At 52.8% G+C, this 27,775-nt stretch overlaps 2 protein-coding genes across 51 annotated transcripts in view; one reads left to right on the top strand and one right to left on the bottom strand.

Moving 5' to 3' along the window:
• Positions 1-1,804, top strand: part of ATXN2 (ataxin 2) — a 144,078-nt gene extending 142,274 nt beyond the window's left edge. For 30 of the 48 annotated variants that reach the window (XM_063647097.1, XM_054442145.2, XM_063647077.1 and 27 more), the window contains 2 exons: positions 171-339; positions 1,175-1,804. In XM_063647097.1, the coding sequence (XP_063503167.1) occupies positions 171-339; positions 1,175-1,203 (198 nt within the window). In that variant the 3' untranslated portion in view covers positions 1,204-1,804. The remainder of the gene's footprint in view (positions 1-170; positions 340-1,174) is intronic. The other 18 variants (XM_063647079.1, XM_063647094.1, XM_063647093.1 and 15 more) reach the window with 1 other exon arrangement.
• A 591-nt stretch (positions 1,805-2,395) lies between these two features.
• Positions 2,396-27,775, bottom strand: part of SH2B3 (SH2B adaptor protein 3) — a 45,026-nt gene continuing 19,646 nt past the window's right edge. Inside the window, exons 1-7 of one of the 3 annotated variants that reach the window (XM_054442149.2) lie at positions 19,195-19,381; positions 7,127-7,228; positions 6,946-7,037; positions 6,760-6,854; positions 6,435-6,649; positions 6,162-6,333; positions 2,396-6,002 (exon numbers count right to left, since the gene is read on the bottom strand). In XM_054442149.2, coding sequence (XP_054298124.1) covers positions 5,707-6,002; positions 6,162-6,333; positions 6,435-6,649; positions 6,760-6,854; positions 6,946-7,037; positions 7,127-7,228; positions 19,195-19,320 — 1,098 coding nt within the window. In that variant the 5' untranslated portion in view covers positions 19,321-19,381 and the 3' untranslated portion in view covers positions 2,396-5,706. Of the gene's footprint in view, positions 6,003-6,161; positions 6,334-6,434; positions 6,650-6,759; positions 6,858-6,945; positions 7,038-7,126; positions 7,229-19,194; positions 19,382-27,775 lie in introns of those variants that run through there. The other 2 variants (XM_054442146.1, XM_054442148.1) reach the window with 2 other exon arrangements.

Below are 27,775 nucleotides of genomic sequence, written 5' to 3'. Positions count from 1 at the left end.
CTTCAGGTCAATAGATAATCTACTAGAGATTGTCCCCAGAGAACAGAACTGGGCCCTGAGGCTCACCGTTGCCCTTTCCTGAGAGTCCCAGCCCAGTGAAAGGAACACAGTTGACATGTTGTTGAAGCCGGAGATGTTGCCTGTATGCGTAAAAGAGCTCTCTGTTTCAGGCTCATGTACAGTCAGGAATGGTTCCTTCTCATCCAACTGCCCATGCGCCAATGATGCTAATGACGACACAGCCACCCGGCGGTCCCCAGGCCGCCCTCGCTCAAAGTGCACTACAGCCCATTCCAGTCTCGACAACAGCGCATTTCCCCTATATGACGCACCCTTCAGGTGAGGCGTGTGTGTGCAGGGGCCGCCGGGGCACCCCAAAGCATTCTGCTCGCACAGGTGGAATGGCAGGCAGGGCCAGTGCTTCAAGCCCCGCATTTGAGAACTAGCAAGACCCGTCCAGGAGTGTGCACAGGAGGGACTGTGACAATCAGTTCAGCATCAGGGCCTGAGGCTTCCGGGAGCCGAGTCTGTGTGTGTTCTGATGGTATACAGGATTTGGCTTGATGAGAAGCAGCAGCAGCATTCTGTGTAGCTGATGCATACCTAGGACTCAGTTGGCCTTCCTTGTTATGATAGGCTGGACAGGGCAGTGTTTTCCTTCCTGAGTCCCAAAAGTCTGACATGTGGGGGGTTATTACCATGGCAGAGTTTGATTGTAGCTCTGGAGAAGATACTGCTGAGAAAGTGCTGTGGATGGACTGGCTTTGAGTGTAGCGTTAGCCCCAGCCCCTGACCAGGGGAGAGCGCCCTGTGATTGTGCTCTACTACTTGATGGCTGCCATGGCGATACTTCACAGTCTGACCTGTTATTCTGAAAGCAATACTGGTGCTTGGCTAATATTTGGGGAGGGGGTTTGTTAAGGCCTTTTTTTCTACCCCATGAACAAGTCTTCTGGGAGTTTTATCTGAAGTGGTTTTACGTCTGACTGGTTTGTTTCTACCCACCCACCCAACCCTCCCCACTTTGGTGCAGATGGGAGGGGGAAAAGTGAATTCAATTTTGAGTTTTGTTCAGCTAGCACGAGGATAGTTTACAATCATGTGCTGCAGAGACACTAGGCTGATGTGTGGTGTTGCCAGTTTTCTGTTTCAATGTTCGCTTTTCTTTTTACAGTACAAGCCCACCACCAACAGCAGTTGTAAGGCTGCCCTGGAGGAACCGAAAGGCCAAATTCCCTCCTCCCTTCTACTGCTTCTACCAACTGGAAGCACAGAAAACTAGAATTTCATTTATTTTGTTTTTAAAATATATATGTTGATTTCTTGTAACATCCAATAGGAATGCTAACAGTTTACTTGCAGTGGAAGATACTTGGACCGAGTAGAGGCATTTAGGAACTTGGGGGCTATTCCATAATTCCATACGCTGTTTAAGAGTCCCACAGGTACCCCAGCTCTGCTTGCCGAAACTGGAAGTTATTTATTTTTTAATAACCCTTGAAAGTCATGAACACATCAGCTAGCAAAAGAAGTAACAAGAGTGATTCTTGCTGCTATTACTGCTAAAAAAAAAAAAAAAAAAAAAAAATCAAGACTTGGAACGCCCTTTTACTAAACTTGACAAAGGTTCAGTAAATTCTTACCGTCAAACTGACGGATTATTATTTATAAATCAAGTTTGATGAGGTGATCACTGTCTACAGTGGTTCAGCTTTTAAGTTAAGGGAAAAACTTTTACTTTGTAGATAATATAAAATAAAAACTTTAAAAAAATTTAAAAAATAAAAAAAGTTTTAAAAACTGATCAAGTTAGTGTGTGTCTGTATAAGCTACTTCTTTGTAGGATACTTAATATCAAAGCAGGTGTGCTAAGGGTGTGTTTTGAATATCCTGGAAGATAGCTGTCAAATGATTTTTCTTCTTCACCCTTAGTTCTGGTTCAAAGTATCTCTAGAAAAAGACAAGACTGAGCTATTCTGTTTGGTGGATTAGAGATCTGCTTCAGGAGGAGGAAGGTTGGCCAGAGTTGGGCAGCACTGAAATTCCACATCCTCGGGCTGACACCGATTCTGTAAGCTTCCTTTTTTAATATCTCCTGAACCAAAATGAGTGTCATTAGCTGGAACTTCCCAATTCGGGCATTTTTCTATTTTACCAGTAGGGGGCAGGAGACACTCAGAAAAAAATTGCAATAAAGAAATCCAGAGGGCATGAAAGCTGAAAAGATACAAAGATGTACAAAGCTGCTTATTGACATGGATGGACTCATAAGCATTTGTTAATATTCCCAGATTGCAATGGGGAGGACAAAGGGAAGAGCAAGTATTTGGGCAGGGCAAGGATTTTGTAGAGAGACCATGGTCTTAATAGAGCCTTTAAATATTGTGACAGCAAATCAAGATTCTGAAAATTTTAATTCACATATAGCAATTTGTACATTATAGCAAAATTTGCATTATTCAAGAATAAGTTACTTGTACAGTACATAAAACAATACATAAAAAATTGCCAAATACCTTCTGCCTGTAATGATACAAGATGAATCCACTTTATGTTATCACAATGTGCTGTATATTCTAACCAAACATAGGATGTAGATGCGTCCTTGTTAATATACTCGCAAGTTCCTCTAGCTTGTGGGAGATGTTAGAGCTAACACATTTGCAATAAGGGACTTAGTCCTGAATAGAAAGCATGAAGGAATCTCAGGCAACCCTCAGGGAAGAGTCCAAGGCCTTGACTTTAGGTTTAAGAAACTGTTATGTAAAAATAGTGTTCTCTGGCCCAAGATTTTAATGATTGCTATTCCTTTTTCCTACGGTCCAGAAATGATCAAAGGCAGAAGATTTATACCAGATAAAGCCATATGGATTGCTGGTCTAAAATTCAAGGCAGGTTAGTTGACTTAATTCTTTGGTGCTGGTGACTGTTAGTTTGTAAAAGTTCAATAAAGTCAGATGAAGGAAGTGATGGTGCCGGGAGCTGTCAAGCTGTACTGTTGGGGTCTGTAATTAGAGCTAACTGGAGGGATCATGAAGTCTACTGTCCAGTTTGGTGCTGAGCCATGGCTCTCGGTAGAAGTTGCCAGCTGGGGCCTGGTCGGGACTGGAAGGAGAGTGGTGGGATGTGCTGTGCCTATGGTGGGCTAGCTGCAGCCAGTGGGGTGCCTGCCCCACACTGCTGCCCACCCCTTCATCAGCTGAGGCTGCTCCCACATAAAGAAAGGCGTTGGCTTAGTGTCACTTCTTCCTAGAGCCATAAGAGTTTTCTGTCAGCATGTATTTGAGCTGTCCTGGTAACTTGGACGGGAAGCAGTCAGGAGGTGGGTGCCTTCCAAATCTCTGCCACAGAATCTGAACTTGCACTTTGCAGCCTGTTAGTCAGAGCTGCTAAGTTTGCTCTACCTGGTGTGCCTCTTGGCACCACCTGAGAGATGTATGTAGAGAGGCTGCTAAGAAATGAGTGCCCCTGGCGTGAAGACATCATATCCCAGATGTTTAACTTCTGGCTGGAGGGAGGGAACTTAATTTGGTTCATTATCTACTGGGTATCTTTCCTGTGCGGAGGGGAGGACCAATGACTTTCCGTAATAGGCTTTCTCCTTTAAAAAACTTCAGACTCCTACTTACTCTTTTGGTTCACACTAATTAGCATTCATTTTCCAGAGAAAGCTGCTTGACTTTGAGGAAACAAAGACAGGTGTCCTTAAAAATGGACTGCAAATCTGGATCAGTGTCAGGTCTGCTTTAGGGTCCATGAAATCACCCAAGAGTGTTGGTACTAAGAGTGGTGTAGGCTGGGCGCGATGGCTCATGGCCTGTAATCCCAGCACTTTGGGAGGCCAAGGCGGGTGGATCACCTGAGGTCAGACATTCAATACCAGCCTGGCCAACATGTTGAAACCCTGTTCTCTACTAAAAATACAAAATTAGCCAGGCATGGTGGCTGGTGCTTGTAATCCCAGCTACTTGAGAGGTCGAAGCAGAATCACTTGAACCAGGAAGGTGGAGGTTGCAGTGAGCCAAGATCGCACCACTGCACTCCAGCCCAGTTGACAAGAGAAACTCCATCTCAAAAAAAGAGGTGCAGAGGGGTTTGTTCCCCCACCCTCTGAAAGACCCCAAGAAAATTCTAGAAGCAAAAATTTGACTTCTTGGAGTACAGAGACTAAGCATAAGTGGAAGGAGCAGACCTAACCCTCCTCCCAGGCAGTCAGTCCTATGAGTTTTAGGCCAAGGTTTCATTTTAGCCTCTGATCGATGTATCTGTAAAGCTGATCTAAACTCCCAGTTTCCTAGAAGCCACTGCTGTGAGCCTGGGGGTTGTACTGAATGGCTCTGCTGGCACCCAAGAGCAGCTGACTCCACTGGCACTGCCCCCTTGTTTCTGAGCCTCCAGACAGGTTCTGGGAGGAGCCAGCCCCTTATGAATTGTATCACTTGTATAGATAGAGATTTGACTTGAGGACCTCCCTGGGTGGTGGAGATTGTGTGTGCCCATGTGTGCATGGAGATATATTCTCAATCCAATGAAGCAGTAGCCAGCTAGAACAGAACACTGATTGTGGGCTATTAAAGGAGTTTCTCATTAGTTATGGCACCAGATTCCCAGCTTCCATTTTGGCTCAAAAAAGGAGCCTAAAACCCACTTGTGGGATAATTTAATAAGCCATTAGATGCTTGGAGGGCACTGAGCCGGCCTTGTTGCTGAAGGATTTACTAGAAAGGGCCTAGGAGTCCTTCTTCCCTTTTTGCTTGTTCTTCCCCCAGCCCCAGTTAATTTAACTATCGCTGTAAAGCTGCTGTAAACCAGAATCCAGTTTATTCGTAAGGCACCAGGATAGAACTGTTCCTTGCCACCCTCCTATTTCAGTAATTGCCTGAATTTCCCTGAAAGGGTGACATACTTCGCTTCTTGACATTTAGGAAGGACAGTGGCCACTCAGTGGCAGGTGACCGTCCCGAGGATGCAGTAGACAAGCCAGCGTGCTGGCTCAGACTGTGAATTAGGTAGGGTTTGCATAGCTGTTTCTGACTACAAAAATAGCATGGGTGTTAGTTGAAAGAGTGCACTGAAATAAGCAATGGTTTAGTTTTGAACCTGAATCCTTTAAAGAAATTAGTCTGAGGTAAAATGTTTTAAATCATTTTTGACCTTCAGCTTGTGCCTCTGACAGAGCTTTTGTCCTAAAGCTGAGAGTAGAAGCAGGATTAGATGTGGTCATCTGTGGTGTGGACACAGCAGACCTGCCACGTGGACTGACGGTAGATGGGAGAACCGCTTGTTAGTGTTCTGGGCTTCCTGATGATACCCCCTCCCCCCCACCCCGTAGAAAGTCTGTCATCCGCTGTGACAGTGTCAGTGAAAAAGAGAACAAGTTTCCACTGCCAGCTCTGGCCCTCACCCCAACTCCTTTCTCTAAGAGTAACGGGGACTGGGCATAGGGACCCCGGGCAGGAGCTAGCGGCATCCTCTGACAAGAACTACATCTGTAAACAATAAGGAGAAAGCCAGGTGACGGATGAAACTTACAGGAGGGCCCTTCAACAGGCCTAATAGAAGGGTCACGTCCAAACTGGCACAAGCAGTTAACAGTGTCCCTTAAATCTCTCTCTGGAAGGAAGGAAAGATCAATTACATTCACAAGTTCACACTTCTGCCTGTGCTCCTCAAGGGCAGCTGTTGAGGCCTGGAATTCCTCACTGGTCAGAGAGGTGTGTACTGATTGTCTATGGCCCGCAGGTGGCTCCGGGAGGATGAGTCCATTTCGTAGTCCGAGTCCCGGGCTCGATTCACAGGCTCATGCTCCAGGTGCCGCAGGCTGTTGGCCAGTTCTTCGGGCGAAGGCACCAGGTGGAAGATCTGCTCGGGGGGTGAGGATCGCCCTGGGAGACCCTCTGGGCTGAGCCCCCGGGGACAGCCAGAAGAGCTAAGGTGGGGAAGGCCCAATTCTGAATCCCAGTGAGGAAGGGAGAAAGGGAACAGGACCGTGTTGCAGGAACCTAGGTAGGACAAGTGACCAAGAGAGACCACACCATCAGTCTTGAGACAAGTGCTGACAAGACACAGAATAAGATACCTGTACCCCTGGGTCTGCAGCAAGCCCCTACCCTCTACCCAGTGTCAGCCACCCCCTTCAGCAAAGGGCAGTAGGGTCAGACCTGGTGGTTGAGAGACGACTACCACGTAGCTGGAGAGCCGGACGTCACAGGCGGCGCCGCACTCGAGTGGGATGGGCGAGCGCTGGAAGTGATGGAGCATGTCCACGACCGAGGGAAAGTGGAGGTGCTGCACACGGCACTGGCCCCGCTCTGTCAGCGACAGGCGCAGGTGCTGTGGGAGGAGAGGATGGTGGGCTCGGGCTGTCCCTCTAGGACCCTGAACTCCAGTGGAGAGGGGTGACACGGTCCTGCCTGCCCCGCCCCACTCCATACCTTGGCTATCCCCTGAAAGTTGAAAGTGAGCACATATTCCCCACGCCGCGTCTCGCTCTGCCGCACCAGGAACACTCCATGAGCATCAGGGCCCTGCAGCTGAACCAGCTGAGCTGCTTTCACTCTGGAGATGGGGCCGTGGAACCAGGGGTAGCAGGACAGGAAATGGTCTGTCTTCTGGCAGGCCGGGTCCAGCAGCCCCCCAGGAGAAGCACCTGTTAGATAAGATGGTTGATGGTGGTCGCAGGGGGCTACCTTATGTCCTGGGCTGAGTCTGGGTTCCAGCGTACCCAGGAGACAATGGCCTAGCCATTGGTTTACTCACCTTGGTTAAGGGAATCTGTGCTGCCCCTTGGGGAGCTGGATGTGCTAGGCTCTAGGGCTGAGGGAATATGCATCTCCGCTTCTGTGCTCTCCAGCCTGCTGGAAAAGAGGCTGAGGTTAAGGATCTGGGCAGGTCAGGGGTGGTAGCAGGAAAGGTCATGCCAGGGACAAGGGCCCAGGACCTCACCCTCGGCCTGTGCACTCCGAGAGCTCAGCCATCCATGATTTCAGCTGCTGCTCGTCTCCCACCTCAAAGATGATGTCTGTCCGGTCCTTCACCTGGCAGGGAAGAAGGGAACAGGGTTGGGTCTGATGTATGTGTATATGTATTTGTATTGCCCCAGGGTGTGAAAAGCCTTGTCACTCACCTTCAGCACAAAGGTGTAAAGGTTGTCAGGCATCTCAAGGCGTGTGCACCGCCGGACCTCCTGGATGCTGGAGCAAGCTGCTTGTAGCTTGGGCCTTGAACTCTACGAGACCAAGATGGGGTACTCAAGGCTTGTTCCTGATGCTCTTTCTTCCAGCCAGGCCTGAGTTTGTCTATAGTCTCCCCAGGAGTCCCCCTTTTAGAGTATCCATGGTGTTGCTGGGCAGGCTCTGAACCTGTAGTGAGGTCCAGGGTGCCTTCCCCTAGCCTCCTGAACACCATTCACACTGAGATCCCAAGAAGCGTGTGCTGGCAGAAGGCCAGCCCTCCCAGCCCATTGGACCTGGACCTGGGGACATTCCCACTCTGCCATGTGTCTGACATCCGTTTCTCTTCCCACTGGTGAGCAAAGAGCTCCCTGCCCAGCCAGGTGATAGCAGCTGCTGACCGTCTCATCACACCAAGCCCAAAGGGGCAGAGCCTAGCATGGCTAGCCCAAGTTACAGCCACTGTAAAACCACAAAATCCTGGCCCTGGACCTTCCTAGGACACCCGGCAGATAGGGCTGCAGGGTGGATAGGAGTTAGCCACTGTTCCTTTGCCGGCAGGAACTCTGCTCCCAGGTCTCAACTGACCCTGCAGATGCTTCCTGTGCTGGGGCACTCTGCAGCCAAGGAGCCAGCTGCTTCCGATTGGGAATTTGCTCAGGAGGGGGTTTGCCCCTCCCCTTCCTCTTGTGATGAGACTGAAAAGATGGCCGAAAGAAGAAAAGGGGAGAAAGAGGTAAGATAAGGAATGGACAGAAGTGGCCCCACTGGGCCCCCTCCATTCAGGTGTTCCTGGAAAATACTACAACCCCTAACAAACTGGGAGCAGGGGGATGGAAAGCAGAGGCAGGCCCAAAGGATGTTCCAGCAACTGTGGCTTCAGATGATCTGACCTCCACCTCAGCCCAAAAGGGCATAGCTTGGACTAGAGCTGCTAGTGCTGTTGAACTGACCCCCAAAACCAGATGCTTAACCTTGCTTTAGACACAGAGGTACCAGGTACCTCTGTTGGAAGGATCATGACCCAGTGGCCTGGCCACCACCTTTATCCCCCTTCCCCACCTGCAGGAGAGTCAATGAACAGTGAGGTAAGAGGGCAGCCTGGCAGGAGCAGGATGGCCACCTGGGCCCTTCCAGCAGGTCTCCTGGGAGCTCCCGGGCCTGCTCTGGTTGGCGGACACAACAGGCTGGGGGAGAGTAATGACCGCAGGAACGACCAACACTGGCCACAGCTTACTGCGGCCTCTCACTAGAAAGCTGCATGACTAGAAAATTCCAGCCTGAAGTGACCAGCACCAGCCAGGGCATTTTCATCTCCTACTCCCAGAGGTCCAGCAGCCAGGACGGGGCAGGCAGAGTGAGGCCTCGCATGGCATCCACACGGGCACTGGACACAGCGCAGTGTGTAGGGAGTGGGGCCTCTGCGCTCTTGCCCATTTTCACAGCCAGCCAGCCCTGCAGAGCCTTCATTTCCTGTCTGCAAGATGGGTAAGGTGCGAGTGGCCACTTCCTTCTGCTACTTTTCCAGTTGGCCCTGCCTGGCCCCCACCCTTCCCCCTGGCTGCAGGCCTTAAGGATCACTGGGAGGATGTAGGCCAGGCCTGGAGGAGAACGGGCCTGGTCTCCCTTTCAGTTCCGCTCCAGGCCTAGTCCCCAGTGTCAGTGCTGAGATTAACCAGCAGAGCTGCCGGTTTCACTCTGACTCTGGCCCCTGCAAGCCAGCTCCACCCCCAGCAGCTGAGGAACTGCTGAGCATGCAGGCAGTGGTGAAAAAGAGGATTCCCCTCCTCACCCACAGCCAGCCTGGCTGCCACCTGCCTGCTGGCTGAGCACAACTCCGACTCCCCACAGCAACCCGTGAGAGCCGCCCAGGCCTAGAGCCACAATCTCAACCCAAGCCTGCCAAGTATCAGAGCCAGGGTCCACCACTGAGCTACCCAGTGGTGTGGGTGTCCTATGCCAGAGGCTCCAGCCAGGTTGCAGCGTGTGGGACATGGGGGCAGGACAACCCCTGCTGCAGTCGAAACCTTAGCCTAGACAGCTCAGGCTCTGGCCACTGCAGGGAAGCACCACCAGATGCCCATCTGATTAAGCTATATGGGGGGATGGGTGATGGGGGAGACAAGCTCAAACCTGGGGGCTGTGTCAGCAGCTGTGGGGGCTTTAGGTTCTCTCCTCTCACGTGCCCGCTACTCCACCTCCCTCAAAAGTCAAGCCAGGCCAGCAACAGCTGCTCCCTGGACCCAGCTTAGGCTACGCTGTGGTTGGGTGATCAAAGTGGCCAAATCATTTCAGGTATTTGTGGTTTGAACAGTAGAATGTCACCTACCACATCCTGCAGCGTCTATTTCTGGGGAGCAATCTTCTCCATTCCCAGCATCTAAACAGATGGCTTCTGGTTTGTTATGGCCACTGGCTTCAGTGGGAACAATCTATTTCTTTCTTTGCTCTGGCTGCTAGGAATCTCAAAGTCAAAGATGCAGGCCAGCTCTGACACTACGCCAACAGTAGGACTTGTATTTATTTCAACAGCTAACTTTATCCCAGATGTTATCGTTCTTTTACCCTCTAGGGTTTTTTGTTTTTGTTTTTTTGAGACAGAGTCTCACTCTGTTGCCCATGCTGGAGTGCAGTGGTGCGATCTGGGCTCACTGCAACCTCCACCTCCTGAGTTCAAGCGATTCTCCTGCCTCAGCCTCCGCAGTAGCTGGGATTACAGGCGCCTGCCACCACACCCAGCTAATTTTTGTATTTTTAGTAGAGATGGGGTTTCACCGTGTTGGTTGGCCAGGTTGGTCTCGCACACCTGACATCAGGTGATCCGCCTGCCTTGGCCTCCCAAAGTGCTGGGATTTCAGGCATGAGCCACCACGCCGGGCCCTACCCTCTAGGTTTTAAGATTCAGCCCTGACCCTGCCACTTCCTATACAACCCTGGACAAGGGGTTCAGCTCTCCATGCCTTAGTTGTCATCTGTAAGTCAGCTCATTTTTTCACAAGGTGAGCTAACACAAGCGAAAGGCGTGACTTGCACAGCTGTTGTTAACAGGCCAGTGAGTAAAGCCTGCTTGGGTCCCACTACACTACTGATAGCATGACAGTCCCCTCTGAGTGGCCCAGCCACTGGGTACACCCCCAGCTTCTCTCAGCCTTACAGAACTATTGCCCCATTTTGTCACATGCTCCCTTACCATCCTGCAATAAATTCCACGTAATATAACCAACATACCACCCTAACTAATACTACCCTAACTAATACCACCCTAACTAATACCACCCTAACTAATTACAAGACAGGGACAACAAAGGAACATCACTTAGCCAAAATAAAACGTGCTTCAGTGCAACTGCAGACAACACAAACAACTACTTGGCTGCTTCTGAGTTTGTTGTGAAAAGAAGGCCAAGAACATAAGGGAGCCAAAGGGCGGGGGAGCCAGGAAAGCCAGCCTGGTTCCAGATCCACCCAGGGCCCACATGGAAATGCAGTTCCAGGCTCCCTTCAAATGGCCCTGTGCTGTGATCAGTCCCCCTGCAAAGGTCTCTGAGCCACAGTCCCGTCATCTGAGAAGTGGAGATGAAACAGCAGCCTCGGGGGGGCACGCAGCTCTCCCTGACTCCCGCCTACCTGAGCATCCTTCTTTCTCCCACCTGGCTGTTCAGCCCACCTGGAGGGAATGTGATGGGCTGGAGGCAACAGGCCCTTCCTCTCTAGGCCTCACTTGCCCTCATGCTATCACCTGGAAACTGTCTTGCTATCTACCGCCCCTTCTGTGTGCTGAGGGACAGGGGACCTGTCTTGGCACAAATGTTTATAGGGCCAGGATGGTCCTTCTAGAGTCTTCCGAGGTACTGGGCCACACCCCACCCTGCCAGGTCCTCACAACCACCTTGAGTGGGGTCTGTTACTGGCTTTGCCCTCAGGCATCCAGCAGAGTGACTGGCCAGGCCCTCATGGAGCTTCCACGTTAGCAAGGGCTGAGACAGGCAAGTGGGGGCAGGGCAGGGCTGGACACACCAGTCAAAGGCCAGAGCCCTGGTGGCATGACCACACCTATGTGGAGAGCAAGACTGATGGCATGGCCTCCCCTGGTGAGAGAGCAGGAAGAGGCACAGGTGAGCCTGCCACAGCAGCCCCCAGAAGCCACCATGGGGCTTCAAGGCTGTGGGAATCAGCTTGAGCTTTTTCTAAGGTGGGGAAGCTCATAACAGGAGCAGGCCTGCTGGCTGTCCCCCTCCTCCTGGGACGCTAGAGGGCAGGACACAGGGCAGCATCTGACACACCCCAGCAGCAAGGGCCTGACCCAGACCAGCCTTGGGGAGAGACCGCCCACCCCCGGGAACCCCCAGGCCACACTAGCTCCCTGGTGGTCTTACCTTCCCCAGAGCCTTTGAGCCCACATTCATCTGTACAGCAGCAGTGGGACAGGCCTCAGTCAACCCTCCAGCACCAGCCACGCCTCTGCCACATCTATGCCCTCAAGGAGGCATCTGGCGGCCTGGGTCTAGCTCTGCAAGTGGTTAGAAGAGCCCTAAGCTCTACCACTTACTTAACCTTTGAAACCTTGGGCAGGACACTAACTGGAGGTTCAGTTTGCTTTCAGTAATAGGGGGCCCGTAAGCAGGTCCTGTTGACCTTCTTACTGGAGGAGGAGAGGGAGGGGGTCTGAAAAGGCGCAGAGCAAATTCCAGATCCTGTCCTGGATGGCTGAATCCCTCACCCCAGCCCAGAACCTGAAGTGGATGCTGCCAGGATGGATGAATGGATGAATGAGCATTATTATGGAAAATACTTAATCCAAGCTTACTGTCTGGTATCAAAAAGTTAACCTACTTGGGAAGCTGAGGCAGGAAAATCACTTGAACCTGGGAGGCAGAGGTTGCAGTGAGCCGAGATCACACCACTGTACTCTAGACTGGGCGACAGAGTGAGACCCTGTCTTAAAAAAAAAAAAATTCCTTGCCTCCTTCCACAAATGATTTTAGTCAGGTTAGAGACACCCAGAAAGAGCTGGGAGGGAGACAGCTGCTACAACACAGACAAGAGTCCCTCTTGCCACAGATTTGTCTCTGAGCTTCCTGGCAGCCAATGCAAAGGATTCTCCAAAAGAGGACAGTCATTTGTGGACAGAGAATGCTGCTGCTTAGCTCCATTAAAGACTCTGAGAAGTCCTGCATTAGAGAAACCTATTGAACCCATGCATTACCCAGACTGACCTCTTTCATAGACGTTATTACCATCCCAAGGTAATATGGGATTGAGGTGAGAAAGGGTCCTCACCTTGCAAACTCTCCTTAAACATGGTGCCTCTCAGCCATTCTCTGGGGTGGGCAGCATCAAGACTGAGCCTAGTTGCTAAAAGCCACCCAGTATCCTGCCCAGAAATCCCTCAGGGCTACAGAACCATGCAGCAACTCCACCACCCTGAGGTTTGGGACACTTAGTCCTGCGCTTGAGTCCCAACTCTGCCTTCTCTTCCATAGATAAGTGACTCACCTCTCCTAGCCTCAGTTTCCAATTTTTTTGTTTTTTTAAAGAGATAGATAGGGTCTTGCTCTGTGGCCCAGGCTGGCTCACTGCAGCCTCAAACTCCTGGGGGCTCAAGTGAGCCTCCTGCCTTGGCCTCTCAGGTAGCTGGGATTACAGATACATGCCACCACATGTGGCTGATTATTTTTTTTGTAGAGATAGAGATAGGATCTCGCTATGTTGTCCAGGCTGGTCTCAAACTCCTGACTCAAGTGATCCTTCTGCCTCGGCCTCCCAAAATAAGTCTCCACGCATGTGTGTGTGTGTGTGTGTGTGTATTTTGTTTTTGAGGCAGGGTCCCTCTCTGGTGTGTGTGTGTGTGTGTGTTTTGTTTTTGAGGCAGAGTCCCTCTCTGGGGTGTGTGTCTGGGGGGGTGTGTGTGTATATGTGTGTTTTGTTTTTGAGACAGGGTCCCTCTCGCTTGCCCAGGCTAGAGTATAGTGGCACATACTAGCTCACTGCAGCCTTGACCTCCTGGGCTCAAGCAAGAGTCTGCATTTTCTAAGATGGGATAATAATGCCACTACCCTCCCCTGAGAATATGAGCATAGTGTGTGCAAAAGAGCTCCCGGGGGTATGGAAGGATGTCAGGGGAATGGTAAGGCAGGGAGGAGCACAGGGCCTTAGGAGCTCAGCCTTAAAGAGAGACTTGGGAGCAAGAAGGCCCTTCTCTGGGCAGCCCTCCTGAGTTGTCACTCCCCTGCTCCCATGCACCAGAGGCTCAAGAAGGCCTCCCTCTTCCTTTTCCATCTTTGGGTCTTGGCCCGGCACAGAGAAAGGGGCAGTAGTGTTTGCTGAATATTCTCCGAAGTGGAGATGGTGGAGAAAAAGGCACTGGAAGTTAAGGGAATAGCAAGAGCCAACACCCAGAGGGCAGAAGGCACAGCCCCAGGCTAGAAGACAACAGGGACTTGACTGTGGCTGGAAATGACGCTCACAGACCCCACACCACCCTTTAGTGAGCATCTGCTGTGTGCCAGGCATTGGAACCTGGGTGGCCCACCAGCGGTTTCCAGATTGTGGAATTCACAGGCCGGCAACATTTTTCAAAAAGTTTTCCAAGAGGAAGTCACAGAAATGAGCATCACACCGTCAAGGACACGACGAAACCAAGTAGGACGTCATGGTTCCAGAGCAAAGGACAATCCTGGGCAACATGGACAGTGAGATTTATGAAGGAGAAGCCTCACCACCCTGCCCCGGGCCATCTCCGTGCAAGGAGCAGTGTGTGTGAGCCTCACGTGGCCCTCGTGTGCCTTCACCCACTTCACAGATGAGAAGGCTCAAGAGACCTCCAAGGGGGAGTGAACACAGCACAGGGTGCTTCTATGACCTGCTGGCACAGGACCTCTGGAAGGGAGTTGGGAATCTGCATTTTAACATGGGCCCTGGGTGGATCTGAAACCCACCGGCGTCTGAGCTGGCTGGGGTCTGAGGGAGGTCAAGAGAGCTGGGCAGGGAGGCCTCTGTCCCCCATCTTCCCCCAGATGCCAGGGAGCCACAGAAGATGTGCAGGAGGGGAGGCAGGGCCCATCCCTCAAAGGCAGAAAGTGGTGGATGCTGGGAGCCGAGCAGCCAGGATTCCAGTCCCAGACAACTGTTAGGGGAAAAGAGGGTATTCACAAGGAGCCCCCAGTGAGGAGAGAGGAGCCAGGCTAGAAAACAGTGTGACACCTGGGCCCTCTGGGAGTTGGGCAGCATCAAAAACTGCCATCTGTCCCATCAGACTATGCCCAAGTCTGTCCAGAATTAGCTATTTCCACCCCCACCACGCTGCTCCAGCCTACCCTCCTCTGCTCAAAATTCCCCTGCAGCTACAGGAGGCTGAAGCAGGGAGGTCAAGGCTGCCGTGAACTATGATGGTGCCACTGCACTCCAGCCTCGACAACAGAGCAAAATCCCATCTCAAAAGAAACTCCCGGCTGGGCGCAGTGGCTCACGCCTGTAATCCCAGCACTTTGGGAGGCCGAGGCGGGCAGATCACAAGGTCAGGGGTTCAGGAGTTCAAGACCAGCCTGGCCAATATGGTGAAACCCTGTCTCTATTAAAAATACAAAAATTAGGCCAGGCGCGGTGGCTCACACCTGTAATCCCAGCACGTTGGGAGGCCGAGGCAGGCAGATCACCTGAGGTCAGGAGTTAGAGACCAGCCCGACCAACATGGAGAAACTCTGTCTCTACTAAAAATACAAAATTAGCCAGGTGTGGTGACACATGCCTATAATCCCAGCTGCTCGGGAGGCTGAGGCAGGAGAATCGCTTGAACCCAGGAGGCAGAGGTTGTGGTGAGCCAAGATTGTGCCATTGCACTCCAGCCTGGGCAACAAAAGCAAAACTCCATCACACACACACACACAAAAAGTGCAAAAATACAAAAATTAGTCGGGCATGGTGGCAGGTACCTGTAGTCCCAGCTACTTGGGAGGCTGACGCAGGAGAATCACTTGAACCCGGGAGGCAGAGGTTGCAGTGAGCCAAGATTGCGCCACTGCACTGCACTGCAGCCTGGGCGACAGAGCAAGACTGTCTCAAACAAACAAACAAACAAAAAAAAACTCCCCTGTGGTCCCCATCTGAGAGACCCCTGTTACCTCCTCAGCCTCTTGGGCCTCCCTCCCTGGCTCTGATCCAGCCACACTGGCCTCCACTCTTCTTCAGTGTGCCAGGTGCACTCGGGGCCTGTGCCCTCAGAGAGGCAGCTCACCCCACAGCTTCACAAATACAACTGCTTCTCAAAGTGTCATCTCCTCAGGGAGGCCCTCCCTGACCACAGTATCTAAATCCCGAGTCGCAGAAGCCCCTTCACTTCCTTCCCTGCCTCTTGTCCTATGAGCTGGTCTTGCGCATTCCTTGATGCAGGTCTCTGCCGTGACTTGGCTTTGCTCACGTGGTGTCCTTGGCCGTGAGCCAGTGCCTGCTAGGTGGTGGGTGCTCAACATTCATCATAAGCAAGCCTTTTGCTGGCCAAGCATCCTTTGTGCTGGGTAACGGGAGGCACAGGGGATGATGGCCCCTACTGCCATCCCCCACCCCAGTGACGACCATGAGTGATAGGGATGCTACAAGCCAGTGCTCTCAGGGCTGGGGTGGGCCTCCCAGGGCCCCTCCAGCTGGCCAGGGAAGAAGGCAGGCTGAAAGGCAGGCGCAGGTGTGTCAGCCCCCGACCTCCCCGCAAGGGCACCATCAGGAGCCCCCATGCTACAGACTCTAGGAGGCAAAATCACGTGGTGCCCCAGCCATGGGGAAGAGCCAAGTGGAGCCAGGGCTCCAATCCTCATCTGCCCACCCCCAGCCCCAGCACCCCCAACACCTGGTCTCCCTCCAGCCGCCTTCCCGCCCACACCTTCTCCTGCCACCCAGCCCCTGCATTTGTGATGCCCTGCCTGACCCAAACTGCATGTCCCAGCAGAGAAAACCTCCTCTCCTCCAGGGAGCCTTCCCTGACCACTAAGTCATGATTAGTGCAATTCCTGTGCCTCTCCCTCAGCATTGAGCTTATCGGACCGGCCATGGTTTCCTGATGACGCAGCTGCCTCCACCGTCTGACTGGGAGAGTTCCTCTTGGGGTTGGGGTGGGCACCAAACCTTGCTGCCAGCTGAGGCCCAGCCCTGGGGCAGGCCCAGAGGAGGTACTTGGAGGGTTTGCCGGGTGGATAGATGGATGAGCACCTGGGTAGGTACCTGGGACCCCCGAGCTCTCAAGTGCCTGGGAAGCAGAGGGAGGTATGGGGTGTGATGGGTGATCTCAGCCCCCTTTTCCCCAGCTCCTTGGGGGGCAAACTGAAGGCAATGTGCCAGTTCCAGTGACTGAATCAGAGTGGGAACTACAGGCCACAGGGCACTTCTCTGCTATGCCCCCCACCAGGACCCCAAGCCCGGCCCCTCCTTCACAGACCCTTCAAATGCCGGGCCCCGAGCAAATCACTTTGGCCCGTTGTGCTTCAGTTTCCTCACCTGTAAAATGGGGATGATAATGGAACCCACTCCTTGGACTTGTGCGAGTGAGCCTGCCTGCTGCCCTGAACGCCCAGTGGGCCCAGTCCACAGGGCAGCGGCTCCTAGACCCCCACCACCCTGTTCATTATGGGCCAGATCCCCCCTTGGTCTGCACCCTGCTGCCTCAGGTGCCCTTTCCCCACAGGGGAGGAGAAAAGAGAAAGGAGAAGCTTGCAGAAAAGCCACATGGCTTCCAGAAAAGCCCTTTCCTGGCAAGAGCACCCCAGTGCCAGAAACAGAAACCTCCCCAGCCAGAAACATCCCCCTGCTTCCCAGACATCTGAGGGCTTTGGGGGTCCCAGGCCCCTACCCAAGTGCTCATCCATCCGTCACCCAGCAAACCCTCCAAGCACCTCCTCTGGGCCCAACCCAGGGCTGGGCCCCCACTGGGAGCAAGGCTTGGTGCCGACCCCAACCCTGAGAGGAATTCTCCCAGTCAGATGGTGGAGGCAGAGACAGACATGGTGAGTGTGACACCCCCAAATACAGAATCCCTGTTCAGAGTCAGATCCCCCCTCCAGGTAGGTGGCACCCTAGCTCACACCGAGTGAGTGTGGTATGGGCAACAGGACACACACTAGCCTGCTTTTCCCGTGTTATGTGTGTGGTGGGAGGGGGCAGGGAAGTGATTAGCCAGACATGCTGGGACAGACAGGACTTGGGGACCTGTCTAAAACCGCACCCGGAGTGAATTCCCCTCAGTTCCCATCATGGTCCTCCTGCATGTCAGAGAATCACAGGGACACAGACACAAAGACCCCTCTCAGAGAGACAGCGACCACCCCCAACACAGAATCATGATGGCAAGGACACAGAGCCCCTTTCAGATGCTAGAGTGGCCTCCCTACAGCAACAGACACCCAGAGGAGGACCTTCACGCAGGGAAAGACAGCCCCCACCACACCTGCTTCCAGACCAGCCCAGAGTCCCCAGCAGCAACATGGTCCCCTCCTCAGATATGGATGCCGACTCCACCAGGTGGCCAAGGGTGGAGGGGCCAGTTACACATGGCCCCTGCAGCCTGCTGTGAGGATGATGGGACACTTCTACTCTCGGGTCGGCCACAGTGGGGCTATGCGTAAGGCCTGGGGACAGTGGCTTATGAGGGATGATGCCTGGAAAGCCCTACACTCCCTACCCCGCAGTGGGCACCTTCCCCAGCACTCTCATCCCAGTACATGGACAGGAAGTCCAGGCCCCATCCAGCCCACCTGGCTGGGAGGAATGTCCTGGGATGGGCCTTGCAAGGAACAGGATGGAAGGAGGGGAGCCACACCCCCAGGGCCTTTTCCCTCCACACCTTCACTCAAGCCATGCCCTCCGCACAGGGGACCATTCTGGCCAAACCACTGGGCTCTCAAGTGCCAAATAAGGACAAACAACTGTCAGGCACCAGGAGCTGCGCTGCAGTGACAGCCAGCGGACCAGCACACGGCACAGGGCATGCAGCAGCTTCCATCCACCCGCCCTGTCCCCAGCAGGCCTGAGCCACTTCTGAGGACAAGATGGCATCTCTGGGCAGCGCTCAGCTCCATACACGGCAGGGCCACCAGACCCCACTCCAGGCCTGGTCCCAGCACACCTCCCCTGCTGCATGCCAGCTGCCGTCAGTCCACGCCTCACACGACCACATCCTGCTCCCAGCTGTCCCCATAGGAATCCTTCCTGCCCCCATTGTGGCCAGTCTGGCTAAGCCCAGCACCCCTGCCCTTGGCCACACCTTTTTCAGGTGACGCCTTCTGCTCCTCACCACCACAAGGCCATGGACGCCCCAAACCAGGAGTGCCAGGCTGTGCTGGCCTCCAGACAGAAGGGAGAGCAAGCAGCTCCCTTGGCAGGGAGGGGGCAAGCCCGGCTCCCTGCAGTGGGTAGGGGTTGTTCACACCTGTAATGAGCGCTTTGGGAGGTCAAGATGGGCGGATCGCTTGAGGTCAGGAGTTCGAGACCAGCCTGGCCAACATGGTGAAACCCTGCCTCTACTAAAAATTCAAAAATTAGCCAGGCGTGGTGGTGCATGTGTAGTCCCAGCTACTCAGGAGGCTGAGGCACGAGAACCACCTGAACCTGGGAGGCGGAGGTTGCAGTGAGCCGAGATTGTGCTACTCCACTCCAGCCTGGGCTACTTCAAGACGCCCTCTCAAAAACAAAAACAAAAAAACACCAGTGAGGACTGTAGCCAGGCCCCGCATCTGTGACGATCACAGAGGGTACCATGGGGCCCCAGGGCTGGGTCTACTGTAGCACACACCAGTGGGGCCAGGTCCCCAGGCTTGAATGGGGCACCGACGGCCCAACCCCCTGCCACAAAGCCAGGACCAGCTCGGGGAAGCCCCGGCCAAGCATCTGCTCTGCACCGGGTGTGGGTGGAAAAAGATGTGGTTAAGAAACAACAAAAAACCTCTGTCGCCCATCTCGGGTGGGGGGAGTGCACCAGAGGAGAGGGGACTTGTCACCACCAAGATCCCCAAAGCCCCAGACAACGGTAGCTACTGCCTGCCTTCGAAGAACGATGATTCAGAAGAAGAGGTGAGAGCAAGGGCTTCTGGGGCGGTGGGGCTCCCAACCAACTGGCACAGCCAGGCCAGGTCCTCCTCCAGCCACGGCACAGCACCGGGAATCCCATGTCCTTCTGAGCTCCACCCGGCACGGACTCTCATTACTATCATTTTAGCTCCTGTTTACTGAACGTTTACCATGTCACAGGCCTTGACACACAGCCTCTCACTGACATCACAAAACAACAGGAAATCACACCAGCCACATATAACAAAAGCCAGCTGGATTAAATAATTAAAAGTGAAAAAGGAAACCAAGACAGAACTAGAATAAAACCTAAATAATTATTTATCTGATCCTGGGTGGGGAAAGGCCTTTCTAAGGTAAAAAAGCAAAGAATAAAACCATAAAGGAGAAGATCACTGGATTTTACTGCCTGGAACTTGCAAACCCCCATAGGCCAAGAAATGCATGAACAAAATTGAAAAGTCAAATCGGAAACCAGGGAAATATTTGCAACATGGGACAGAGCTAATATCCGTGCCGTGTAGTGTTCACAAATCAAGAAAAAGGCAAGCAGTGCAGGAGACAAACATGCTGAGTAAATAGCCTGATAAATCACAAGAAATGTGTATGACCAAGGAACAGAAGAGAAACAGTCGAACTCCACGGGGACAGAAAGATCAGTGGTTGCCAGGGGCTGGAGGCAGGGAGTTTTGGGACTGACTGCTCCAAGGTTTTTTTCTAGGGTGATAGAAATGTTCTGGATTAGACAGTGGTGATCATTGCACAATTGTTTAAATATACTAAAAGCCAATGCATTGTACAATTTAAACAAGTGAATTTTACGGTATATGAATCATATCTCAACTTTTAACAAAGAGAAATGGTCACACTTAGGATAAGATAACCACTTTTCATACAGAAGGTGGCAAAGGTTTTTAAAATAATACCCAGTGCTGGCACCACTGGCGACAAGAAGATATATGGGTGTGACCTTTCTGGAAGGCTACTCAAAAATAATGTATCAAAAGAATAAGAAATGGCTATTAGGCAGATGAAAAGATGCTCAACACCATTTTCCACTAGGGAAATGCAAATGAAAACCACACTGAGGCTAAACCCGGTAGCTCACACCTGTAATCCCAGCATTTTGGGAGGCTGAGGTGGGAGGACTGCTTGAATCCAGGTGTTCGAGACCAGCCTGGGAAATATGGTGAAACCCCAGCTCTTCAAAAAACAAAAACAAAACAAAACAAAACAAAAAACCACATCACGTAGTGGAGTGAAAAACAAAAATTAGCTGAGTGTGGTGATGTGTGCCTGTAATCCTAGCTACTCAAGAGGCTGAGGTGGGAGGATCACTTGAGCCCAGGAGTTTGAGCCTGCAGTGAGCTGAGATACTGCCACTGCACTCCAGCCTGGGTGACAGAACAAGACCCCATTTAAAAAAACAAACAAAAAAAACACCATACTGAGAAACTACTTCACACCCTTTAAGATGGCTGGGATGGCTACAATCAAGAAGACAGACAATAACAAATATTGGCAAGGACGTGGAGAAACTGGAGTCCTCTCACGCAATGATGATGGGAATATAAAATGGTACAGTTGCTTCAGAAAACAGGTTGGCAGTCATATTTATTTTATATATAGTCATTTTTTTTTTCTGAGTCAGAGTCTCACTCTGTTTCACAGGCTGGAGTGCAATGGCACGATCTTGGCTCGCTGCAGCCTCCACCTCCTGGGTTCAAGTGATTCTTCTGCCTCAGCCTCCTGAGTAACTGGGATTAAAGGCATCCACCACCACGCCCAGCTAATTTTTGTATTTTTAGTAGAGACAGGGTTTCACCATGTTGGCCAGGCTGGTCTCAAACTCCTGACATCAAGTGATCCACCTGCCTTAGCCCCCCAAAGTGCTAGGATTACCGGCGTTAGCCACCGTGCCCAGCACAATGTAATTAAACATAGAATTACTATATGCCCCAGCAATTCCACTCCTAGATGTATCCCAAGAGAAATGAAAACACAGATCCATACAAAAACTTGTCCACAAATGTTCATAGCAGCATTATTCATAACAGCCAGAAAGTGGAGATAACCTGATGTCTATTAAGTGATAAACAAATAAGCAAAATGTGGCAAGTCCACACAATGGAGTATTTTTCAGTCATAAAAAGGAACAAAATACATGCTATAACTTCGGTGAACCTCGAAAACATGATGCTAAGTGAAGGAAGCCAGACACAAAAGGCTGCATAGTCTGATTCCACATATGTGAAATGTCCAGAATAGACAAATCCCTGGAGACAGAAAGGAGATGAGTGGTTGCCAGGGGCTGGGGAGGGAAGTACGGGGAGTGACTGTTCATGGGTACAAGGTTTCCTTTTTTGATGACGAAAATGTTCTAAAATTAGATTATGGTGAGGGTTGCACAACTCTGTAAATATACTAAAAACCAATGAATTATACGCTTTACACAAGCGAATTGTATGGTTTGTAAATTATATCTCAATAAAGCTTTGAGAGCAAGAACGGATCAGAAGTGCTCATAAAAGCCTTGACCCAGCACTCCCCTTCTAGGAACTGAGCAGAAGAAAATCATCGGAAGTGGGCACCAAGACTGACATAAGGTGTTCATCCCAGGGTCATCTATACCAGCAAAAAAGTTAGAAATGGGTTGGGCGCGGTGGCTGTAATCCCAGCACTTTGGGAGGCTAAGGCAGGCAGCTCACCTGAGGTCAGGAGTTTGAGACCAGCCTGGCCAACATGGTGAAACCCCGTCTCTACTAAAAATACAAAAATTAGCCAGGCGTGGTGGCACATGCCTGTAATCCTGGCTACTCGGGAGGCTGAGGCACAAGAATCGCTTGAACCTAGGAGGTGGAAAAAAAAAAAAAAGAATACAGAAAAATGTTCAGGACACAAAGTGAAAACAGCAGGTGACCAAATAGTATGAAGAATGCCAGGCCTGCAAAGGCTGAAGTTTTTGTCCACAAGCTCCTGCCTACAAGGGGCTCCAGACAGAATTGTGCAAAAAATCCCTTCCCAGCAATTGCTGAAGGAATTGGAATTTGGAGGTGGAGGCAAAGTTAAAGACAGAGAAGAGGCTGGGTGCGGTGGTGGCTCACGCCTGTAATCCCAGAATTTTGGGAGACATAGGCGGGAGGATTGCTTGAGCCTAGGAGTTTAAGACCAGCCTAGGCAACATAGTGAGACTTTGTCTCTACAAAAAAACTTAAAAATTAGCAGGGCATGGTGTCCTGCTAATGTCTATGCTAATAGCAGCATTAAATAGTCCCAGCTACTTGGGAGGCTAAGGTGGGAAGATCACCTTGAGCTCAGGAGGTTGAGGATGCAATGAGCCGAGATGGCGCCACTGCTCTCCAGTCTGGGGGACAGAGCAGTGTCCTCCAGTCTGGGGGACAGAGCAGTGTCCCCCAGTCTCAAAAACAGAACAAAAATGACAATAATGACATCTACCAAAATGGAAATGCTGGTTCTCTCTGGGTAGTGAGATTGTGGGAAGTTTTTCTGGTACTGTTTTTTTTTTTTCTTTAAATAGTTTCTGCCATGAGCTTTATTAATTGAAAAAGCAAAATAAAAAACATTAGGAATTCAGACATGGAGGCCCTCGGCAAGTTAGAGACAGTTTCCTAGATTACATCGGGTACCCAGATGAAGACAGGGCAGGGCCCCCTTCCAGGTGGTTCCCTAGAGAGAGGTTTCTCTCTCCTCCTACAGTGGTGCCCCTGTGTGTAGAGCTGAGGTTGGGGTTCGAGTCAGGCATGGGGCGGGGGGTCCCAGGCAGCAGCCACAGTGAGGGAGGTCCAGAGGCCAGGTGGCCCTTAATCGCCCCGATGTATGCTGTCACCCAGTAGTTCCAGAGGCCAAACAGTGGGCGGGGGCCACAGCCTCCTCGTCAACTCAGAGGGGAGATAGGAAAAAGGGGGTATGGGGCCCCAGAAAGGAAGCTGAGGGGGCCCCTCCTGCACTGGGAGAGGAAGCCCCCCCGCCCCCCCAGGCCAGCACTCGGAGACCTCTTCTAGCGCATTCAGTTTCCTTTTCCATTCACAAAGAACTGGGTGGGGGATTTCCAGCAGCGCCAGTGGGGCCAGCCAGGGGTTGCTGTGGGGAGCAGCCAGGCTGCTGCCCATCCTGGGGAGGGACCCTGGGGACCCACCTGTGGGATCTGGTGGCCTCCTTCCCCTTTTTCCGCCCTTCAGGGTAGGAACACATCATGCCCAGCTCCTCCCTGAGCCTGCAATTGGCTCAAAACAACCCACTAAGGCAAGTGCTGGCATCCCATTTTCCGTAATGAGCCACTGAGGCTCAGAGAGGCCAAGTTCTTGGCCCAGAGCCACACAGCAAGGGTACAAGAGCCAAGATCTGAACCTGACCCTGTCCATCTGCCCTTCTCCAGCGTCCACCCTTCGCCCCGGACCCTGACCCTGAACCCCCAAGCCCACAGCCCTGACCCCACAATGGTCTCATCTCAACACCAGCCCCGCAAACAAACAAAACAAAAAAATACCACACCAACTTCCAAGAAGCCAGTAAGAGCAGCCAGGCCTGGTGAGCAGGACGGGGTGGGGATGGACCATAATAACTTAATTACTCCCGCCTTGTTGGATTCAGGGCACTTTCTAGGCTGTGGATTCGCAGAATTTGAGCTGAAAGGAAGAGCCCTGATACCATCTGCCCCCGTGGTTTCAGCGCGGTCGGGGGTTTCTTCTAAGCGGCAAAGCACTTTTTCAAAAACGATTTTGCATGGAACCCCAATAAGGGGACAGATGGGGCGGCAGTGTGTGTGGCTGGGGCCGCAGGAGCCCTACCCAACCCCCTCCGCCTTCCCCATCACTCCCAGAAGGCCACTGCAGGCACCCACTTCATAGCTCAGAGAGGACTGGGACCTACCCAGGTCACATGGCAGCCCAGGACAGAGTGAGGATGGGACCTCCATTCCTCCCCAGGAGCCTCTGCCCCTGGTCCCCCAGGAGACATGGGCCCAGGAAAAAACCGGCTTCTTAAGCCTGTGTGCCTGCCAGGACCTGAGCTCTGCCTGCCTGCCAAGACCAGGGCTCAGTCTGCCCTGCTTGCCGGGATATGGGCTCGTTCTGACAGTGGAGGGTGGGTGCTTTCTCTCTGCCTGTTCTGGGGCCTAAACACAAACCCCATGTCCCTGGTGCCCCCCTGGCCTTGGCAGACCCACCAGGGACTCTCATTTCCTGCCTTGGCCACCTCCCAGATCTGGGGCCTCGGGCAAGTTTCTGGACCTCTCTGTGCCTAGTTTTCTTGGCTGTGAGATGGCTTCATCACTGTCCCCACCTCCGGGGTTTGTGATAAGGATTCCATGGGATGTGGCGGATACAGTGCCTGTCACATGAAAACCAATTAATAAAAATGGGCCGGGCGCAGTAGCTCACACCTGTAATCCTAGCACTTTGGGAGGCCGAGGCAGATGGACAGCCTGAGGCCAGGAGTTCGAGACCAGCCTGGCCAACATGGTGAAACCGCATCTCTACTAGTAATACAAAAAAATTAGCGGAGTGTGGTGGTGGGTGCCTGTAATCCCAGCTACTCGGGAGGCTGAGGCAGGAGAATTGCTTGAACCCTGGAGGCGGCGGTTGCAGCGAGCTGAAATCACACCACTCTGCTCTAACCTGGGCGACAGAGTGAGACTCTGTCTCTAAATAAATAAATAAGTAATAAATAAAAATGACAACGCCAGTGATGCCTGCAGCAGCAGAGCCTTGCAGGCCCCAGCGAACACTGGCTGTGTTGGGCACAGCTCTAGGTGCTTCCCAGACAGCACTCAGTTGATCCTGGGGCCGGAGCCATCATCCAGCTATTTTTACTTGAGTAAACTGAGGCACGGGGGGGCAAAGTGCCTTCCCCCGGGTCACAGGCTCAGAAGGGCAGTGGCAGGCCAGGCCTGCGCCTGTCAGAGCCCGAGGCGGCTTCCTGCCGGCCCTCCTCCTCCTCCTCTTCCTCCTCCTCGCACTCCTGCCCTGAGAGGAAACCGCCAGGCCTCCGGCGGACGTCCCTTTCTTTCTGCTTCCTCTTTCCCACACCCGGAGGCATGGGGGTGGCTCCTGCATCCCCGCCCAAGCTCTGGGCCCAGAGCCCGACTCTTGTGGCCTCCCCGGGTCTCAGTTTCCTCCTCTGTAAAGGAGGTGTGAGGGTGGTGCTGCCTGGAAGAATCACGGCAAGGACGGACGGGCACGGCCCTCCTGTGCCCAGGCGGGGTCACAGCCCACCCAGAGGGAGCTGCCCACCTGCGCCTCTGCCTCCCCTGTAGACCCAGGCACACCCGGGAACTCAGGCCCCCAGTGGATGGGTCACTCATCAGACACCTGGGCTCCTGTGCTATCTCTTGGGGGGACTTTGTGCTCCCAAAATCAAGGTCAGAGTGGCCTTGTTCCAGGGCTTCTGGGTGCCCCAAATGTCTCCTGTCAGAAGGGTGGGCCCGAGGCTGCCCCTCATCTGCCCAATCAGCGCTTACCGTAGCCTGCCCCCCCATGACACTTCCCATTTTACAGAAGAGAAAACCGAGGCCCAGCAAGGCCAAGTCACTCACCAGGGACACCTGGCTCGAAAGGGGATGAGTGGGGATGGCTCTGAAGCACATTTGCCCCTGAGTCGCAGCCACTCCTACCCAGACCACTGCCTCCTGGGCACTCAGGCCTGTGGTGCAGCGGGGGGCTCAGGGCTGAGGGCTAAGTCCCCCTGAGGCATCCCCCAGCCCCTCTTCTACTACTTCTCCAAGCTGGGCATCAGAGGCCATGGGTGGGATGTGCCAGGCAGAGTCCTCCGTGCCGGGTGAGGGGCGCTGGCCAGCCCCCTCCAGGCCTCGGTGTCTGCATCTATAAAATGGTGGCATTGGATAAAATGGCCACAGGAGCTTTTCCTAGTCCGAGAGCCCAAAACAGGTGCCCCCACCCACGCAGGGCCCTAGTTAACAGCGCCATCAGTAATACTGACAGTAAGTCCTTCTAAGGACTCACTGCTCACAGGGGCAGCCAACTGCCCAGGTTCCAAGCCCCTCACAGCCACAGGGGCTGTGAGACCTTGGGAAAGCCACCTAAGCTCTCTCAGACCTAGTCTCCCCATCTGTGAAATGCGCCTAATGGCGCAGCTACCCTCACAGGGCGCTGTGAAGATAAAATGAAGCCAGGTCAGTAAACTGCCTGTTGTATAAGGAAAGCCCAATAAATGGTGGTTTAAAGGGCATTTATCAACAGCTAGAACTCCATCATGTCCTCCACTGTACAGATGAGGGAAACTGAGGCTCAACCTCCAGAACCACCAGGGCCGGCAGGACTTCAAGACCATCTCAGCCAATCCATGCCTGGGCATATGTGGAAACTGAGGCCTGGCAGGCTGGGCATGCTCCATTTGAAATGGGAGCCCCATCTCCCCGGGAAGGTCTGGGGCCCAAGGCCAGCTACTCCAGCCTAGCAGCTGCTTCTGGAATCTTTCTCCTTCCCCAGGGCCCCCACTGCTCTCGCCTCCCCGTCAGGCTCTCCCGCTGAACCAGCGGCAGCACAGGCCAGGCTGGGACCCCCTCCAATGCCGGCCTGGCACCGCCAGATCCTCTGATTTTTTTTTTTTTTTTTTCCCTGAGACGGAGTCTTGCTCTGTCGACCAGGCTGGAGTGCAACGGTGCAATCTCAGCTCACTGCAACCTCCGCCTCCTGGGCTCAAGCGATTCTCCTGCCTCAGCCTCCCAAGTAGCTGGGATTACAGGCACACGTCACCGTGCCCAGCTAATTTTTGTATTTTTAGTAGAGACTGGGTTTCACTATGTTGGCCAGGCTGGTCTTGAACTCCTGACCTCAAGTGATCCATCCACCTTGGCCTCCCAAAGTCCTGGGATTACAAGTATGAGCCACCGTGCCCGGCCGATCCCCGGATTCCATAAGAGAAACCAGAAGTCTGGATTCTGTGAAATCTCTCTGCTTTAGGTTGTAAATGTGGCAACCAGTGCAATTTCCTTTTCTTTTAACTGCCAGGTGAGACGCACACCTCAGGCCCAGCCCAGCCTGGAGCTGGGTTATACACTCTCTGGTTTGAACCAGTTCAGCAGGTGGCCAGGGGCTTGGGGTTAGGGGCCCCTCGGGATCAGGGATTCCCATCTCAGGGTTCAGATCCCCTTCACCTCATGACCCTAAGCAAGTCTCTTTGCGTCTCCCAGTGCCTCAGTTTCCTCATCGGTCAAATGGGTCAGTGAACTCCAGCTCACGGGAAGGTCCAAGAATTTAGGGCAACGCATGGCACACAGAGGCACACATTCAGGGCTATGAATGTTGGGGCTCAGAAAACGACACCCCAAAGAAAGGTGCTGTGGCATGCTAAGTACTTGAACTAAAGAAGACTAGAAGGGCTCAGAAGGGGCCCTCAGAAGCAAAGTCTCTCTCACCTCCTTCTGCCCTCCTGTCTCTCTCACCCTCCTTCTCCCCTGAAGCGAGTCATAGAAACTAGGCGGCTGGGCACAGTGGCTCACGCCTGTAATCCCAACACTGGGAGGCTGAGGCAGCAGGATCACTTGAGGCCAGGAGTTCGAGGCCAGCCTGGGCAAC

Source organism: Pongo pygmaeus, chromosome 10, assembly GCF_028885625.2.
Source record: "Pongo pygmaeus isolate AG05252 chromosome 10, NHGRI_mPonPyg2-v2.0_pri, whole genome shotgun sequence".
Taxonomy (NCBI): Eukaryota; Metazoa; Chordata; class Mammalia; order Primates; family Hominidae; genus Pongo; species Pongo pygmaeus.
The sequence above is the reverse complement of the archived record's forward strand: the minus strand, read 5'-3'. Positions and strand labels throughout refer to the sequence as shown.